This window comes from Colius striatus, chromosome 15 (assembly GCF_028858725.1).
Source record: "Colius striatus isolate bColStr4 chromosome 15, bColStr4.1.hap1, whole genome shotgun sequence".
Taxonomy (NCBI): domain Eukaryota; kingdom Metazoa; phylum Chordata; class Aves; order Coliiformes; family Coliidae; genus Colius; species Colius striatus.
Genome location: NC_084773.1, coordinates 2,922,748 through 2,940,629, shown reverse-complemented (window position 1 = coordinate 2,940,629; position 17,882 = coordinate 2,922,748). Strand labels below are relative to the sequence as shown.

The window sequence follows — 17,882 nt, the reverse complement described above, 5'->3', positions numbered from 1 at the left end:
TCCTGGTTGGTAAAGTGATGTGAGCTGTGCCTCCATAGTTCAGATCTCTGCTGCCTGAGTATGTTGGCTCAAAATCAGAGCAGGTAGCATAGGTCTGTGGCACAGATGTTCTGCCAGAGTTGAAGAGGCAGAAGAAATAACCATGTTCTTTATCTTAGCTGATGTGTCAACGTGCTGTGCAGATTTGCAGTTGGAAAAGCTTTTTCTGAATCTGAGCATGGCTTTCTGAGGAAAGAGGACAGAAAGAGTAGAGTCTGTTGTTGATTTTGGGCTGTTTTCGTTGCTGAACACCCCTGAAGTGTGTTTTAAGACTTTTTTGCACTCTTTGGGTGTGGGTCTCGCCTCAATATTAAGGATGTCCCTGTGGAAGAAGATTTAACAGAGTGGATAATTGGAAGCAATGCAAAATGTGCCATTTGTATTTTGTAAGTAAATGTTTATTTTTCCGTTTTGTTTTCTATTTTGAAATCAGGTTAATTCCTGAACAACTTGTGAACAACCTTTATTTGTTGTGTTCTCTTAGTTGGAAGATGACTATCACTAGTGTGGCATGTCATTTTCCTTCATGTAGCAAGAGAAGGTACAAAGATAAGCACTTAGGCTAAAATGCTTTTGGCCACCAGTTGATGTGACAAAATATACAAGTTAGTGGGACATCTGGCTTGGATTTTGAGTCAATCATCACTGACTTATCTCAGTTTCCTTTGAAGTTAATGGACGTGCCAGCTGATGACCATTATGAAGTCCCATGAGCAAAAGCTTCATCTGTGGCTGTTCTGTGGTGTGTCATGTTTCTGTTTACTTTTAAAGCTGTTGGGGCCTGGACTATAATGAATGATATGAAGTTAGACAAAGATAGAGAAACTCAGCAGTTCATCTGTGAATCGCCTTCAGCAGCAGAAAAAGAAAAGAATACCTATGTGACAGCAAGCTTGAGCAGGGAGGAAACTCAAACTACAGACTGTAACAGAGGCAAGGTCAAAACAAGAAGACAGGATAGAGCATTAAACTAAGCATTGTTAGAAGACAGGACAGAGCATTCAATTAAACATTGTGTGATCACATGTATGTGACTAACAAATTGTAATATATGTAACTAACAGTAGTATAAAGTTAAGTAAAATGTAAGGTCAGCATAACCACAGTCTAGTGTGAGAGAAACTAACTGAAGGCCAAATAGATGGGGTGATATTCTGAGCACAATAAGGTTGGTGTTTTAAGCACAATAAGGATGATGTTTTAACACAATGAGGTTGGTGTGTAAGTTGTTACAAAAATGAAACTTAGAGGCCTTGTGCAGAGTGCGTGATCCTTAGTATGAACTAATTGTCATGAATTGTAGCATGTACACAGCAGTTGGAAAAGTATACAAGTGATGATTATGTGGCAATAAGGTTGGAGTCGATGCACATCATATTGGTGTCTGGCTGCTCCTGTCTCGCATAATGAAGAAGAACCCCTGCATAAAGCAGAACTGGATGGAGGATGTTTTTGTTGCTTTTTGTTTTCCCAGTACAATATGAAACATCCTAGGAGAGGATTGAGTGAACAATGGGGAGATAATCTGCCTCTGTGTTGTTAAAAAGTCCTTAAAGAGTTGAGGGAAGTCTGCCAGGCTTCCTCTGTGTTTTCATTGGAATGGGATCGGTTTCCACATCCTTGGTTCTCTGGGAATCTACTTTTTATCATACAACTACAGTTGCCTGGACTCTGTGCTGGCTCTTGTGTCTCCATTTTTGTATATCGACAGTGTTAGTCCCAAGAGTGACTAGAAGATATCTAGTGTATTGGTCAATCCAGTCTTACCAAACTTTTGAAAAACTTTACTATCCCATTTCCCTCTGTCTGCATATCTGCCCCTATGCCTGCTACAAGTTCTAAAAGATTAGATGAACTGACAGTTATGAGGCATCTTCACAAAGATGGGTGTTTGCTAATTCAGTCAGTTGAGTTTACTTTTGTAAACTTGTCAAGAGCTGACATATCAATGTAAAATGCTGAAGCAATAGGAGTCAACAGAGTATTGCTAGAGTGAAGGAAAGAGCAACACTTGCTTATTTTTTTAAACTAGACAATAAATAAAATATAAACCTTGAAGTTTCATGTGATACTACAGAACAGTTTGTTAAACTGTTGATTAAAAAATGCAGGTGTAAGTTTGAGTAGATCCGTAGATACATCTTGGCACGAGTCCGTGACCTGAATGAGCAAAAGTCATGAATGAAATGGAAATCAGCAAGAGGACTGTCAATTTTTACTGCAAGTGTCATTAATTCCTCAGCAAGTAAGGTTTTATTCTGAGGGAAATAAATATTAGGACTTTTGTTAGCTTTTTTCCCCCCTCACCTCATTCTTCTTTCTAGTGCTTCCTCCCTTGCCTTGCTCTTTCTTGCAGACACTGGTATGGGACTGAGAGCTGGTGCCAGGAAAGTTTCCCATTGCTTGTTTCTCAGGATCTAATTTTGTCCTGTGACAAGCCTAGCTCTCAGTATCACATACTGACATGCTACTGAAGATCTGCTATAATTGGCAGGTGATATAAACTGATGTCATTTTAAAGCAAAAGTTTCTTGTCCATTCAGCATACAGCGGTGATCCCTGTGTGTATTACAGCAGAGTAGTGCCACTGGAATATACAGCCTATTTGATTAGTGCTTTATCCTTTCTGTACTTGACCCTGAATCAGATGTAGCTCTAAAGAGAATTTGCTTTTGATGTTGACAAATTGTACTGTGGGGTCATCAGATATTTCATATGTTAAGGTGTAAAAACCAGGAGTCATGCAGATTGTTTTTTAATGTGTATCAATAGTAAACCAAGCCTCAGAATGGCCTCACCTCACCTGCCCAGTGCAGGTGATTGTCTAAAATAGTGCACATTCTACTGGTAATAAAATGAAAAATGTATTTCATTTGGCCTGTTAGAGGCCCAATAATATCTAGACCCAGGTTCTCTGCTATAGTGACAACTAAGAGTTAACCAACATTCACCTGTAAAAGCTTAGAAGTTCCAATACTGGAGTGTATGGAGGTTTACAGCTAAAATCTTTTAGGTTATCTTTGTTCCTGCCTTTTCTAGTCTGAAAAACATCCTGTAATTAGATTTAGTTGTGCAACGCTGCTATTAGTGCAAACTGTAGTGCTTATGTATTACAATACATAGCCATACATTAAAAGAACAAATACAAAACACAGTGAACCCCTCATTGTGTTGTAAACACAATCAATTTCAGACTGTAAGAACATAAAAACCTTTAATTCATTTAAAAAAACCTAATGACAGAGAATATTAATCAATGAAAAGAACTAAATAATAAGAGGAAAAGTCAATTCTATACCTATAATGCTTATTTAAAAATGCCTGCATGCATACTAAGCTAGAGCTGCATGCTCAGCTTAAAAAGACTACCAGCCAAGTAGAGACAAAGCCATACTGGCTGTGAATACTAACGTTGTTTAAAGAAACTTGCTAAATGTTGGAAAACTCTTTGATGGCTGCCCAAGAAGCTACAAAACAACAGGAAAAGAACTAACTGTTCGCTCTTCATCGCTGTGAAATTAAATGTGCCAATAATATAGAAAAAAATCGTGTGTTTTAGAGAAAGTGTAAACCCTAACACAAAAAATATGTTCATATTTGTGGACATTGTTTATCTGCCTAGAATATAACAAATAATTTTCAAGTTTAAGCTTCTAATTGGTGTTTAAATTGTCCATTGCATACTGCTGTGGGTTGATTTTTCCCTGATCAGATAAAATCCTTTGAAATTTCTGTGTTTGCTTTTGCTACTGTAGTTTCAAAATCCCTTCAACCCAGCTTTTGTTTAAGCAAAATATTGTGAATTAATAATCCAGTTAATTAATTTTCCTCAAGACAAAAATACCATAGTGTTGTGCAGTGCCTGATGAGCCTGTATGCTGCTGTTAGCGTGCTCAGATACAAAAGTCCTGGCAGTTTGTGCTTTGGGATTACTTTTGAAGCCTTATTCTCTACAAGGAGGCCACTCAGGTGCTGGAGAGGATCCAAAGGCAGCTACCAAGTTAGCAAAGGATTTGGAGCATCTCAGTTGAGGAAGGGCTGAGGGATCTGGGGCTGTTTAGCCTGGAGAAAAGAAGGCTCAGGGGAGACCTTCTCACTCTCTACAACTACCTGAAAGGAAGCTGTAGCGAGGTAGGGGTTGGTCTGTTCTCCCTGGTTACAAGCACTAGAACAAGAGGAAACAACCTCTTGTTGCAGCAGGGGAGGTTCAGGCTGGATGTGAGGAGGAATTTCTTTGCTGCAAGGGCTGTCAGGCATTGGAATGAGCTGCCCAGGGAGGTGCTGGAGTCACCATCCCTGGAGGAGTTTCAGAGACAGGTGGATGTTGCACTGAGGGAAATGGGCTGGTAGTTGATAGGGCTGGGACAAAGGTTGCACTTGATTATCTTAAAGGTCTCTTCCAGCCAAAACTATTCTATGATTCTATGACCATATAGTATGATGAAATCCAGACTCGTGTAAGGAACAATAGAGCTGACACACAGGCATTTTTGTTTCGTGTGGAGTTTCTGTGAGAAATGCAGTGTTTGCTGTCTTATTGACAGCTTCTGACCAAGGGAATCTCCATGTGTCACACAACTAGATTTATCTTTAGAATTATGCTTTTCATTGCTTAAGGCTGAAAACAGGATTTGCCATTTTATCTCATTGATTATAACCATGTTCATGTTCACCTGGGCTACAAGCTGGGTCTGGGCATAAGGGCATGTCGCTGTGTGTTTGAAACTCTTCTCCTTGCTGGGTCAGAAGAGTTTTTTTTTCTGAGGTAGGCATTTTTTAATATCCTCCAGTAGAAGAGTCTAAATCAGTCCTTCTTCACCACCTTCACCAGGTAGGGATCTAGTGCCCAGTTTGGATTGCGTTTACCAGAAAATGCAATGTTTTCATCAGCACTGCTGTCGTCATCTTGGGAGAAAGGCTGCCTGAACAGCTTTGTTATCAATGCTTGCTTTCATTGTTGTAATCCTTCAAAGGACCCTTGTGAAAGAGCTTTGACTCAGGATCCCTGAACAAACAGTAGTAACTGTTTCAGACCCTTAATTCATTAGTGGCTTAAAGCAGGGTGCTGGGCTCTGGGCTGGAGGCTGAGCAGGCTGCCTTGCTGCTTACTCTGCAGTAGCTGCTGCAGGCATAGCATGAGTGAGCAGTTGTGTTGAGCAACCTCGACCAAGTTGTCCAAATCCATTAGTCAGCAGCTCACCCCATTTGGGAGAAGTGATGCTTTTTAACCATTTGCAAGAATATGGCCGTTTGTTGTAATTGCTTTCAATACTCCACATTCAGGCCTCCGATGCAAATTGTCAATGGCTCAAATTTCATTTCAAGAGGCTTTTTAATAACTTGGACTCATGTTGACACTTTTGGCACACAAGAAGTGACAACTGGGCTCCAATTCCACAGTGAGCTTTTCACAAGCTCATTCCTGGAGCAGTTGTTTTCAGAAAAACTGTACAAGTCAGAGCAAGAAGTAACAGATGCATCAATTTGAGGTCAGAATTCCATGTAGGCTTGCGTTTCCCCAAAGGTGATGATACAACTTTACATATTTTACACAGTGCTGATACTTCAGCTAAACAGACTGAAGAATTTTTTTACTATGTTTCTTGATTAAACAAATGTTGTTTCTTGCTTTTTCAGAACCTCTGCCATAGATACATACATAATTGTGATGATCTGTCATCAAGGAATGCTTGTAGTTGTTTCAAACTTCAATGCCACCACAAGTGGTGAATGGAGCTTTTGCTATAATTAGTTTACCTTCTGCTTCAGTATTCTGAGTGTGTTTTTGCTTGTTCCATGCCTCTAAGCTAGTAAGTAGTCAGGCCAAAGGCTTTGTAACTTCATTAAGTAGCTGGGTATAGCTCTGAGCTGACTGCATTGCATTCAGTGACTGTGCCAGCGTGGAGAGAATGCTGTCTTTGTCTGCCTGGGCTCTGGTGGGTGTCTGATCCATGCTTTCACCCTTCCTCAGCCTGCACTTGCTTTTGCCAGAGTCTTCAAAGAGCTCTTGAAATCCAGGTCATATAAAAGTCAAATCCTGACCATGTAGTACATCCAATGTAAATTATTTTGATTTCTTTCTAGCAGTAACTTAAGTGCTGCTAACACAACCAACCAATCTTGTAGGTCCTCCACCCGGCCAGAGGTTGCGAGCATAGAGCTGGCAGATCAAGATGAGCGCCAGTGTTCACAGAAAGCAGTTGTCCAGGCACGATCCTCACAGCCCACACGTCTGACAAGTATCATCTTTGCTGAAGATATAAGTAAGTTTTAACTTTTACAAGCACACCACTACTTGGTTTTGGGCATCCTGCCATCCTCCAGAAACAAAACGGGGCTTTAAAAGCACACAAAATGAGACATTTCCATTCATGTGCATAGTCATTTCAGTTTTTCCCTGGGCATGCCTTTTAAGTTCTGTTTGTGAAAGGCCTCAGTGAAGTGTTAATGATGTTAAGGATACATCCAGGAAAATGAGTAATTCTTAAAAAAAAAAAAAAGGAAGGGAGGGAGGCTGAAAATACTTTTCAGTGCATTTTATATAATGCAAATTCAAATGTTTTGCATTTAGAAACCTGGAAATTGTGTCTGTCATACAATACACCTGGTTAGTTTTTATAATGACAGATAGGCAAAACCAGATGGTCAGTTAATGTCTTGCAGCCACTAAATGAGGGGATTTATCGTCTGTGGGTAAAAGTCATTAAGTTCTCAAGGATATGAGCCATGTCTGACAGTTGCACTGTAGAAACTCTTCAAATGTACTCAGAGAAAACATCTATAACTGTTAGTGTAGATGTAAATCATGTTTTTTTATGATTTATTCTAAAGTTCAGTGAGGAAGGGAACTGCTTTTCTTGCTTGCTTAGCCACAGTCACCGTTTGACCAACAGTTTCTTAGTCAATGTCATGACCTAGTTTCAGTTCCTTCAGTGTCCTGTGTCATTAGCTAAAGTTAAGGTGCATTTTGTCTTGTTGCTGCTCTTGATGAGTACATCCAGTATTGCTGATTTCATGTGCTCTTTCTGATATTTCTCCAAGTGACTGGACAAGTGCTTCGTTGTGATGCTATAGTTGATATAATTCATGACATCCAAATTGTGTCCACGAGAAGAGAACTCTATCTTGAAGATTCACCGCTGGAGCTAAAAATTCAGGCTTTGGATTCTGAAGGTAAAGTATTTACTAGTGGGTAGAATATATTTATCAAAACTCTTCATTGTCTGATATTTGCCATGGTTTTATTTGTGACACCATTGAACGTTAGAAGCCAAGCTGAGTGATTTAATGGGAGTTCTCTAGATAATACATACAGGAAACTATTGTTTTGGTTTAAGTGCAAAATCTACATACCACCTGAACAGCAAAATAAAACACAGCTTGGTTTCCAACAGCTTTTGTTAGCCTTTTTTTCCCTGTTTTCCCATGAAACTTAATTGTAGTGACAAGAGTATTTTAGAAACTCAGAATTTTAAATCATTAAAATAAAGATGTGAGCTCTTAGCAGTTCTACCTCCAGATCAGGAGTAAGAATGTAACAGACAAAATCCCAACACTTGTCCTATTGAAATGTCCCATCAGTATTTAACTAGAGTGAGCAAGGCTGCACAGAAAGGTCAAGTAGTCTGTTCAGTTGTTCTTCTTGTTCTTTTTTTCTTTTGAGCTGAAGTAGTCTAAAGAATTTTACAAAAGGATGTTGTACCTGAATTCAATCAAGCATCCAACAGGGTGTTTGGAGATGATGTTGAAGACCAAACACCTCCTTGCTTGGATTAATATTACTTAATTATTGTAGAGAAACTCACTTTAGGGAGGTACCATTTAGGCTCATAAAAGTCAATGCTTTTAGACAGAATGTATAATTATTTAATAGGAGCAGAAAACTTCTGCTTTTCATATTGTCTGTAGGATCAGAAAAGAAGATGCTAGTAAGAATTCTGCTTCGATTTTTAGGCACACATCAACATTTACACAAACCAAGTGATTTTTTTTTTTTAGGACAGCTACTAGGCTGAAAGGAAATGATATATAAAGCAGTTATAAAAGGTTAAATTGTTTGGTTTAGGTATTTAGTAAGCCTATCTTTCATATGTTTGTTTCTCAACCATTAATGATAGGTTATGTATGGCCATGGATGTTACTAATGAAAAGTAATTTAATTACATTTCATTACATTTCTTTTTCTCACACTGTGTAACAGTGGATTCTTGGCATTCCTGCAAACTCCCAGGCATGGTCAATGGACAGATTGGCTTTGGAAGCCACCCGAGTTAGAGTCTGAACAGCAGCAGTGCTTCAAAATCCACAAAGAAGGTTGAATTTGTGTGGCTGAAATAGGTGTTGGTTAGGAGCCATGAGACTAAACTTTCCAGTCTAAGTTTAGGGGATCATGATACACTCCAAAGCTTTGAAATGCAGTTCCTTTTGACCCAAATAACCTTGGCTAGATCCTTCCATGGGATGCTACGGAAATCTGTAACAGGAGAGCACCTTTGGACATACTAGACTCTCAGTGTTCTTTCTTGGCACACATTAAAAGAAGAGCAGTAGCAAGTTCATTAAAGAACATAAATATTGAGGAGAAGTCAGAGAATTAAGTAAGGAACTGGTGAACACTTCACACTCTGAATATTTTAAAAAAATCCATATAAAATCCTGAATATTCATTGCACTGGGTAAAGATTCTGCTTAGGTTTGCTGTAACTTGCACAAAGAATGGGTGTCAAGTGTGTTACTGTCACCTATGTGAGAGGAGGAGCTAGTAGGCACTTTGTATTAGCTGTATCAGTGTACAATGTGCCAATGAGGTAGCTCTTTCCCTGGTATGTAAAGATGTTAAGTAGACCCTAGATATGTACCAAGTGTGATTTGTTTTGGGCTAGTGGTGATTATTGTATCTGGTATGAGTCAGACCCTTCATTAATATTGATGGTTCTACTCCTGTGAGTGTCAGTATATCTTCAGGAATAGTTTTGTTTCCTTGTTCTGTTCCATGTGTATGTAGTGCAGCTATATTTTTCCTAAGCTGTATTTTTTTAATCAGTTCTGTTAGTACAGATTCCTTTTTAGGACATGGTTTTAATAAGCCACTCCAAGTATAAATTCAATCCCCAAATACTATGTTTCAAAGATTACTAATGCAAGAGAGAAAGATGATCATGGAGGTCTTTGGCCAAATTAAGTCTAGAATGCAGAGGGGAAAAAGTCATACTGTATATTGTTTTCTTTTGTCTGTTACACTTTGCTCAAGTTGTTTTATTATGACTTAACTAGAGGTGACTTAAGTAAGAGAAAGCCTTAAAGATGTGAGTTGATGTTTCTTTGGCCATGAGTGTGCAAGGAACACTGGCTTCCTGCACTGGTGATGGTGCAGAGTATATCAAAACAGCTCTCTGATTACTGGGGTTTCAGCCTTGCCAGGGAGAGTTGATTTTCTGCTGAAGCATCACAGAGTAGAAGCTCAAGGCTGGTTTATGGCTGTGAAGCAGGAGCATAAGTCACTGCCTACATGGACATCCAAGGAGCCTGGGAGGGTAATGTTACAGCAGGCCTGGGCATCTGGTCTGCAGCTCCAGTGTCAGCTGTGTTATCCTGCAGGGCAGGACAAAGACGACATACAGCTGATGCCAAGTGCTGTATTACCTGTCTGCCTCCCTGGGTGCAGGCTTAACCTGGAGTAGCTCCTACCCTCCATGCCTCAGGGATGGCTGATCCTCTCTTGAATGAGCATCATCTAGGGATTGGCCATGGTAGTTTGTCTAGGCCTAGTGGTGGCTCAGAGGCTGAGGATGGTTTTGTGCTGTTGCTGCCATGGCTGTGTCAGGGCCTTACCTTTGCAGCTGGAGCAGAACAAAAGACTGTAGTGCAGCTTTGTGAAGTCAAAGCATGTGTCATTAAAGAAAGTTACACTTGAATGCATATGGAATAATCCAGTTTCAATCAATTTGAATGGTATTGCCTTGTGTGTTTAGAGTTTTGCATTTAAAATCCTGTTTATTTGGGATTAGGAGCTATCTGCAGTAAGTTGTACAGAAATGGGAGAAACACTATACACCGTATCTTGTGTTAATTTGTCTTAAAATATTTTTGTGGCTTAAAAATGTCATAAACCCTTGAGCATAAGAAATTCAATAATAAATTTGGTTTGATTCTTTATTACTGCAGATACAAATGTCAAAGGGAGTAACACAAATGAAAATCTGTTTAAAAATAAATACTGGAACTTCAGTTTCAGTGTCCACTGGCACAAATAAATATGCAATTCACAGCAAGACTCATCTTGAAGACTGTAAAATCTTTCAGATTTACAGCTTCTTATAATTAAATGTAATCGTGGCAAGTCTTTGTTTTCTGTCTGTTTATTCCTTTCTATTCTTTAATATTTGCAATTTCTCAGGTTCTAGTTCTTCAGCTTCTAGAAAGAAGGTGCTCAAGTTGAGTTCTCTGAGTGAAGATTTATTATGGTTAAAACATGGTTGTGCTCAAAACCAGAACAATATACGTGGACAGTGCAGTTCATCAGTGCTGTGAACTCAGGTTACCAAATGGTATCTGAGATCCATGTGTTTGAAAATGAAAGGTAGTTTAGAAGGCTTTTTTTTGATGTTCCTCTAACACTCAAGAAACAGTAAGAGGGGTTTTAGGGTCAAAGGGGAAAGGAGATGGTGTCTGCCAAGGATATCTTAGGATCAGACAAATAGGGGGGTAGGTGGTGACACTTGCACTTATCTAGTGGGCTTTGTGAAAAATGGATAGTGACTTACATTGTTGCAAAATGAGTACAGAAAATACAGTTAACAGAGACATCTTAAATTTGCCAGAGTCAGTAAAACAAGGTAGGTTGTGGTTTTTGACTATGCAGTGATGATCCTTCTTTTAGAGACAAGGTAAGAGGAATTTTGTAGGGGGAAAATCATAGTTTGTGTTCCAGGAAGATTCTATCCTCGTTATTTATTTTTGGTTTTCATCTGATTTGTTTACAGGAAACACTTTCAGTACATTGGCAGGGTTAGTCTTTGAGTGGACAATAGTAAAAGACACAGAGGCTGATGGCTTCTCAGATTCCCACAATGCACTACGGTAAGTTCCTTTCATTTGTTCTCAAAACTCTCGTGTCCATTAAGTTTGATGTCTAAATATTTCCCCCCATCTAGGCCTGAAATAATGCTGTGGGTCAATTGTTTCAGAGGAGGTTTTTTTTAAACACCTGCTCAACAGCCTGGGCACTCTCATCCCTGTTTAACAGCTGACAGTGTTAAGGAGCAGCCCAGGTAGCTCTAATGCACCAACCAGAAATAAATAGATGCAACTGTTGCTCTTCCTGAAGCACCTTGTGCAAAAGCAAATGTATCAGTAGGACTGATATCTCAGGATTTCAGCAGAAAAATGGATTTATTTTTTAATTATTAAGGAGCTCTCTGAACTTGAACAATTTCAGGTTTCAGTCACACTTAGTTCTGGTGTTGAAATAGCTTTCAGAGCAGCTGACCTTTCAACTGAAATGTACTAAGTGGCTGTTAGTGAGGTAGATCCAGCTCATAAGGCCAGGTGAACAATTCAATGGAAGGTACTCAAAATACCATCTCTCAGACAAAAAAAAGGAATGGAAAATACTTGCTTGGTAAATAATCCATGATGCTTGGTTCATCATCTGAACTGACTCAAAGAATAAGTTATCTGGAATTTACAAGTAGTGTATTTTGTGGAAACTTCTATGCAAAGATCTTGAAAGTGCTTTTCAACTCACTAATGAGAGAAGTGTTTTGCAGCATTTCTGTTTAAGGAAATACTTCTCCCTTTGATGGAGGTGAAGTTCTCACCCCAAAGTCAGAAAGCTCACCTATGACAAGGATGGGAATTGAAAGCAGACCTTATAGGATGGGGTTTCTAACATTTTTTCCTCCTGTATGTGTCACCAGACTATCATTGGCTTCTATTTTTGGTATTGGGTGTGTTAATATTGTGTTCTGTTATTTTGCATGTGCACTGTGCAGTTTTAAAGTGATGGCTTTGTTGTTCTGTTCTTCAGTGGCTTCAAACAGAAATGTGAGTTTCCATCCTTATTAAACTAACCAGAACTGAACACTGCTCAGCAGTACCTTCTATGGGATATTTTTCAAATTGGACTTTGAGTTTTATCTTTGCACTGACACAACTCGTGTCAACACCCTGGGATCCTGTTATCTCACAGTGTTATACTAGTATTCATCACTTGTGTGCCATGGTGAATCTTGACTTCATGTCAGTGTTGGTAGAAGAAATGCCTCCCTGATATATGTTAATTTGACCAGACTTAAGGACATGAAACATGGGGTATTCTCACAAAACAGTTTACAGGCTTTTCAAGGAAAAGTTATTTTACTGTTGAGGTGAGGGAGTCCTGGCCCAGGCTGCCCAGGGAGGATGGGGAGGCTCCTTCTCAGAAGATTTTCAAAACCTGCCTGGACGTGTTCCTGTGTGACCTGATCTAGGTAGGAGCTGCTTCTGCAGGGGGTTGGACTGGATGATCTCTAAAGGTCACTTCCAACCCCCAGCATTCTGTGATTCTATCACTCCTTGAGTGCAGCTTTAGTCAAAATTTTCCTAAGGTATAGGAAGCTTGTGAGATGAAATAGATTCAAACTTATGCACCAGAGGCTTCAAAAAGCAGGTTCCAGCAAAATGTAGGTAGATTGCAGGACATAAAGTAGTGTGGGAGACTATGTGTTGCTGTAAAGAACGTGACTTTATTCATATGGTGATTCTATGAGAAGCATGGGAGGAAGCTAGTTCTTTTAGAAGGCAGAACCCTGTAGCTGATTTCCATCCTCAAACCTATATCCCAAATACATTGGGAATGGGCCGGGGGTAGCAAGAAAGACTCTTCTGCTGGATTAACACAAACTCCAGTTTTGCAGACTTGGAGAAACAAACATACCTGAGGAAAGCCTGTTAAGCCCATAATCCACTTGAAGCTGCAAGTATGACTGTATGGCCCCTATCTACAGTGAGAGCCACGCAGTGTGCTAGTAGCTTGGTGGGAATTAGGGTCCAAATCATAGTCCATAGAGAGCTTTTGGCTTCAGTGAAATATTTGCTAGGGATGTGATTTTAACCAAACTAATATTGATATACAGTGTACCCTTAGCACAGCCATGATAACACCACAATGTTCTAATGCTGTTACATCTTTAAACAACAAACTGTTATAAATATGTTAATATTCATACCTGTTCTCAATGTGACTTTACTGATTTTAGTGTTAGAGTGCACATAAAGCCAAACAAATCATGTGCACACAGAAGATGGCAATCTTTAAAACATGGTCCTCTTTCCATGGCAAATCCCCTTGCTATCTGTTGTCACATCTCATTGACATTTTTAACAGGTTTTACAAGTAATCTGCTTGTAGATTTTTTTTCATAGTCATTTCTTAAATGCATCTTAACTCCATCATATAGGTCAAAGTTATGTTCTGGTTTGTTTAGCTTTCTGTTAATAAACATAAGCTTTGGGTCTTTCACATCAGTTGTTCCACAGCTAGTCTTGCAGTCTACACCAACTGTGGAAATCGGAGAGTTTGTTGTAGACACCATGTGCAGTCCTCTGATATCACTTGAAAGCCCACAAAATGGATTCAAACAAACTTATCAGCACAGAAATGAGCTGCAGCTATCTTAAAGAATGAGTAAAACTTGGATATCTGGTCCCAGGCAGACAATTTAAATTTGCCTAAAAATGGAACTGAGTGGGAATAGATGCTGGTGTTGTTTCTATGTGGGTTTACAAAGATTGACTAACAATTCCCTATTCCTATTTTGGTTCACCTTTCAGTATACTCAAGTTCTTAGAATCCACTTACGTTCCACCTTCCTATATATCAGAGATGGAAAAAGTTGCCAAGCAAGGAGATACCATTTTGGTGTCTGGGATGAAAACAGGGAGTTCAAAATTAGAAGCAAGAATACAGGAAAGTGTCTATAAGGTAAGAAACTTGCATTCATCTGTTTTTATAAAAAAAATTTATTACTGTTTAGTCCTACAGTCCAATGTTCCAGGAGTCCTGGAAGTTTGCCCTGCTGTATTGTTCCCATTGTGGATACCAGCTCAGCATCTTGGTCTTACTGGATTGACTCAGTAGTTCACATCATAAAGGATGACAGTGCTGCTCACCTTGGAAAGGTTGGAGTTTGGTACAGTTACCTAACCCAGGATGATGTACGTGCCAGAGGTCATTTCTTAAACTAACTCTCTGTCAGAAGGCCCTGCAGCAGAGGAATACACTTCAAACAGTTCTGGACAACTGTATTATTCCTCATGGCCATTCATATTATATATATATAGCTAGAATCATGCTGGATAGGGCATTCTTCCTTCAGCTCTATTTTAAAAATCAATAACTAGAACACTTTAGGTCTTTTTTTTTTAACAAATAAATAGCTAGAACAAGCATTGCTGTATCAGATATACCTTTATCTCCTACTGTGCTTAAATGAGTGTCATATGGATACTTCATTAGTATTTAATTCTGCCTCATTATATTCTGGTCTCCAAGGAGGGGCTTTGGGATGAGAATGTCAGTGCTACAAGGGTGTTAAACTGCAGTATTGGCAGCCTTCCCAGCTGTTATGTAGATCTATGCTCTTTCTGTCTTTTTAACTTGTGGTGACTGAGTTTTTCATTTAACTTCAGTTTTCTCTTAATAGAATTTACAAACACCTGAGAGAATTTTCATGGGTCACCACTAACAGGAATACTTGGCATTGTGCTAGTACCAATACTGCACCTTAAACAAAATCCTTCTGTAAAATACTGGTGTTTTTCTGAAGTTCTTCTCATATCTGCAGTCTGTTTCTTGCAGATTTGTGTTACTACATGTTGTACTTGATGTTTTTGCTTAAAGCAGAATTGCCTTGGAGTATCTAACCCATACCTGTAGAGATGTTCTATGAAAATATTACCTAAATGTATGTAATGTATGTAATACTACTAACATGGCAAAAATAATAGTGCATGCCAAGACTTATATTTTTGTTACAGTTCTACTTAATTATCCTGAATACAGTTACTCTACATGATATCAGTCTGACAGCTTTTTTCTTGAAGGCTTGTAGCTTGGTTAGTTTTCTGCTTTACAATTTAGTTTTCTGAATTAGTTTTGAGCTGATAGTGTAAGTGAAATTGAAATAATGTTGTTCCATCTGCAATTTTTTATGGCTTTTCAGTTAGTGGTTCCTTTAAAGCTTTCACTTCTGCCACACTGCACATTTTCAGTGAACATCCCTCAAGCAACTGTAATAGAATGTATATTATCTGTCGTATTCCTAATTTAATAGACCAGTGGGTTTGATACAGATCCCTCAGTGAAGTTATAATGGATATGTTGTATGGAGATACCATGTTTTACAGTAGGGAGAGTGAATTTCATGATATCTGAATAGTCACTGTGCATCTGTCTCAAGTTTTTCTGTATTCTACAGAAAACTGAACCAAAATGATGTCCATACAAACATGGTATTTTCCCCTTCAGCCTTGCACGGTATGCACAGAGCAGATCTCTGTGCTGTTTGATGTCCCTTGCTTTTTCCCTGTTGTGACAAAATCTGGGAGGATAATAAACAGCCAATTAGAGAAAGTAGTGTTTTTCACTTATAGAATCTAAGGTATTACTGCATGGTCTGTTTAAAAAAATGAGCTGCTTTAAATGTGGTTGCTTTTTCTTTTTTTTGTGTGTGTGTGTGTTTTTCCCCTCAATCAATAGCATGTACATCCTGCAGAAATCAGATTGCTTATTTTGGAAAACATCCTTTTAAATCCAGCATATGACATTTATCTTCTGGTAGGAACATCAATTCAGTACAGAGTTCAGAAAATAAGGCAAGGAAAGATTACAGGTTTGTCCTGCTCTTTGAGTGTTTTTAATGCTTTGTGTGAATTTTTAACTGCTGAGAAATATCTAATTCTGTTTAAACTACTTTGTTAATATTTAATCCTGTATACTAAACACCAGTGATCATACAGCTGTTTAGGTTTTTCTGTCAAATTAATTGTCTATAGACACTTGCAGGTTTGTCAAGGTCATGAAGGTAACTTAGGAGCTAACACCATCCTTTTAGGTGTACAAATGAGTATCGTAGAATCCTTTTACATTGACTGAGAAACTGTGTGTGACTTTCTTAGTTGAATCACATTTGGATTAGTAACTTTTGCAACAGAAAATATGTTCTTTACAAAAGGATTTGCTCCACTTCTACAAGTGTAGGTCAGGTGGCTATATCCATTTAAAAGTGTGGAAGTTTGCAATTGCATCTGTTGCTTACAAAGAGCCTGTGCTGGTGATGACTTTGTTCTTGTCTAAATGAGAAAGTGTTTTACTAGTCTCACTATGCCAGCTCGTAGTTCAGAGTGGAGCAGCACACATTGGCAGTAACTTCTAGAAAGTTATTTGACCACTTTGGAAGCTGGGGATGAATTGGATGTTAAGTGTAGAGGGGGATGATGTTAGTTGGAAATTCCAGCTTCAACAAAATTGAAGTGAGATGAGGAGCTCGTATTGTGTGTGTGTATAATCACGGAAATGCTGTGGCTACAAGAGATCAGAAATAGTGATTTCATGTGTGCACTAGGCAACACAAATTAATCAGCAATGATTAGCAGCATCCTAGCATCTGCTTGCTGTTACTGTTTCACGTGTTGTATTGTTTCACGTACAGATTTAACGATGCCCTCTGATCAGTATGAACTGCAGCTACAGAACAACATCCTTGGTCCCGAGGCAGATGCGTCTCAGCCGGTTGCCAAGCTGAACCAGGCAACATCGGTTGTAACTGCATTTCAGCAGGGACAAACTAACCTCGTGCTTGGACACAAGAGTATCCTTCCTAGGTGATGCTTTTCCATCTGGAACTTCATGCCAGGAGATAAACTTTGCACACAAGAAGATAAAATTACCCACGTATGTACCAGCAGTCCTGAAAATTGGGAGCACCTGATGAAGCCATAGAAAGCAGTGCTGCTGTGAGTTCAGTCTGAGCAGAGGTACCTGGTGCCTTGAAAGGTGCTCAGAACTTAGGCTGGCAAAAGATCAATTAAATCACACCTATTCCCTTCAGTCAATATGGAAATGTGATGGGGCTTCATTTAATTTTTATATTTAAAGCATTATACTCTAGTGGAATCTTTCTAAAATGCCTACTGTCTTTCAGGGTAGTGAGATGACATGTATTTTCAGTGTACAGTTAGCTTTAAAGATCCAGATTGGCCCCAGGAGTAAGCTGATCTTTACTTGACTTCTGTCTCAACTTTTCTGTTCCTTGACTTGAGACTTCAGGTATTCGCATGCGAGGGGTTTCCAGGTTACCAAACAGCACTATCTATGTTGTCAATCCTGGGTATTTAGGTTGGTACTGGCTGCACTTTCCCTGACTGCTTAATCTAATTATCTTGCCTTGTTTTTGTGGTGATGTTTTCCTGTGTGTATTTCCATGTCTGTTTCTTGTATTACCTTTCATAGACAAGTAATTTTACTCATAAAAGTAGTTCAATGTGAAATAGGTTTGGTAGTAAATATTTAGTAGTAAAGTATTTAGTAGTACAAACGTTTCTTTCATCTCTGTATTCAGCAGCAATAAACAGTGAATGTGGATCTTCAAAGTCTGAGCACCAGAAGCAAAATGCTTATATCCATTGTGCAAAGAGGCTATTGATTTGTGCTATTCAATATTTCCTGTTTTGTAGGTTTTGCAGTTCATCCAGGTGACAGATGGGTCCTAGAAACAGGCAGACTTTATGAAATTACAATTGAAGTTTATGATAAATCAAGCAATAAGGTGTATTTATCTGATGTAAGTTGAAACGTTGCTATA

General features: G+C 38.9%; 1 protein-coding gene across 1 annotated transcript in view; it reads left to right on the top strand.

Moving 5' to 3' along the window:
- The window catches only part of NUP210 (nucleoporin 210), a 69,720-nt gene that overhangs the window by 4,123 nt on the left and 47,715 nt on the right, over positions 1 to 17,882 (top strand). The window contains exons 2-9 of the mRNA XM_062007974.1: positions 6,166 to 6,302; positions 7,081 to 7,212; positions 11,022 to 11,118; positions 13,852 to 14,002; positions 15,779 to 15,911; positions 16,731 to 16,889; positions 17,348 to 17,416; positions 17,755 to 17,861. Of these exons, the coding sequence (XP_061863958.1) occupies positions 6,166 to 6,302; positions 7,081 to 7,212; positions 11,022 to 11,118; positions 13,852 to 14,002; positions 15,779 to 15,911; positions 16,731 to 16,889; positions 17,348 to 17,416; positions 17,755 to 17,861 (985 nt within the window). The remainder of the gene's footprint in view (positions 1 to 6,165; positions 6,303 to 7,080; positions 7,213 to 11,021; positions 11,119 to 13,851; positions 14,003 to 15,778; positions 15,912 to 16,730; positions 16,890 to 17,347; positions 17,417 to 17,754; positions 17,862 to 17,882) is intronic.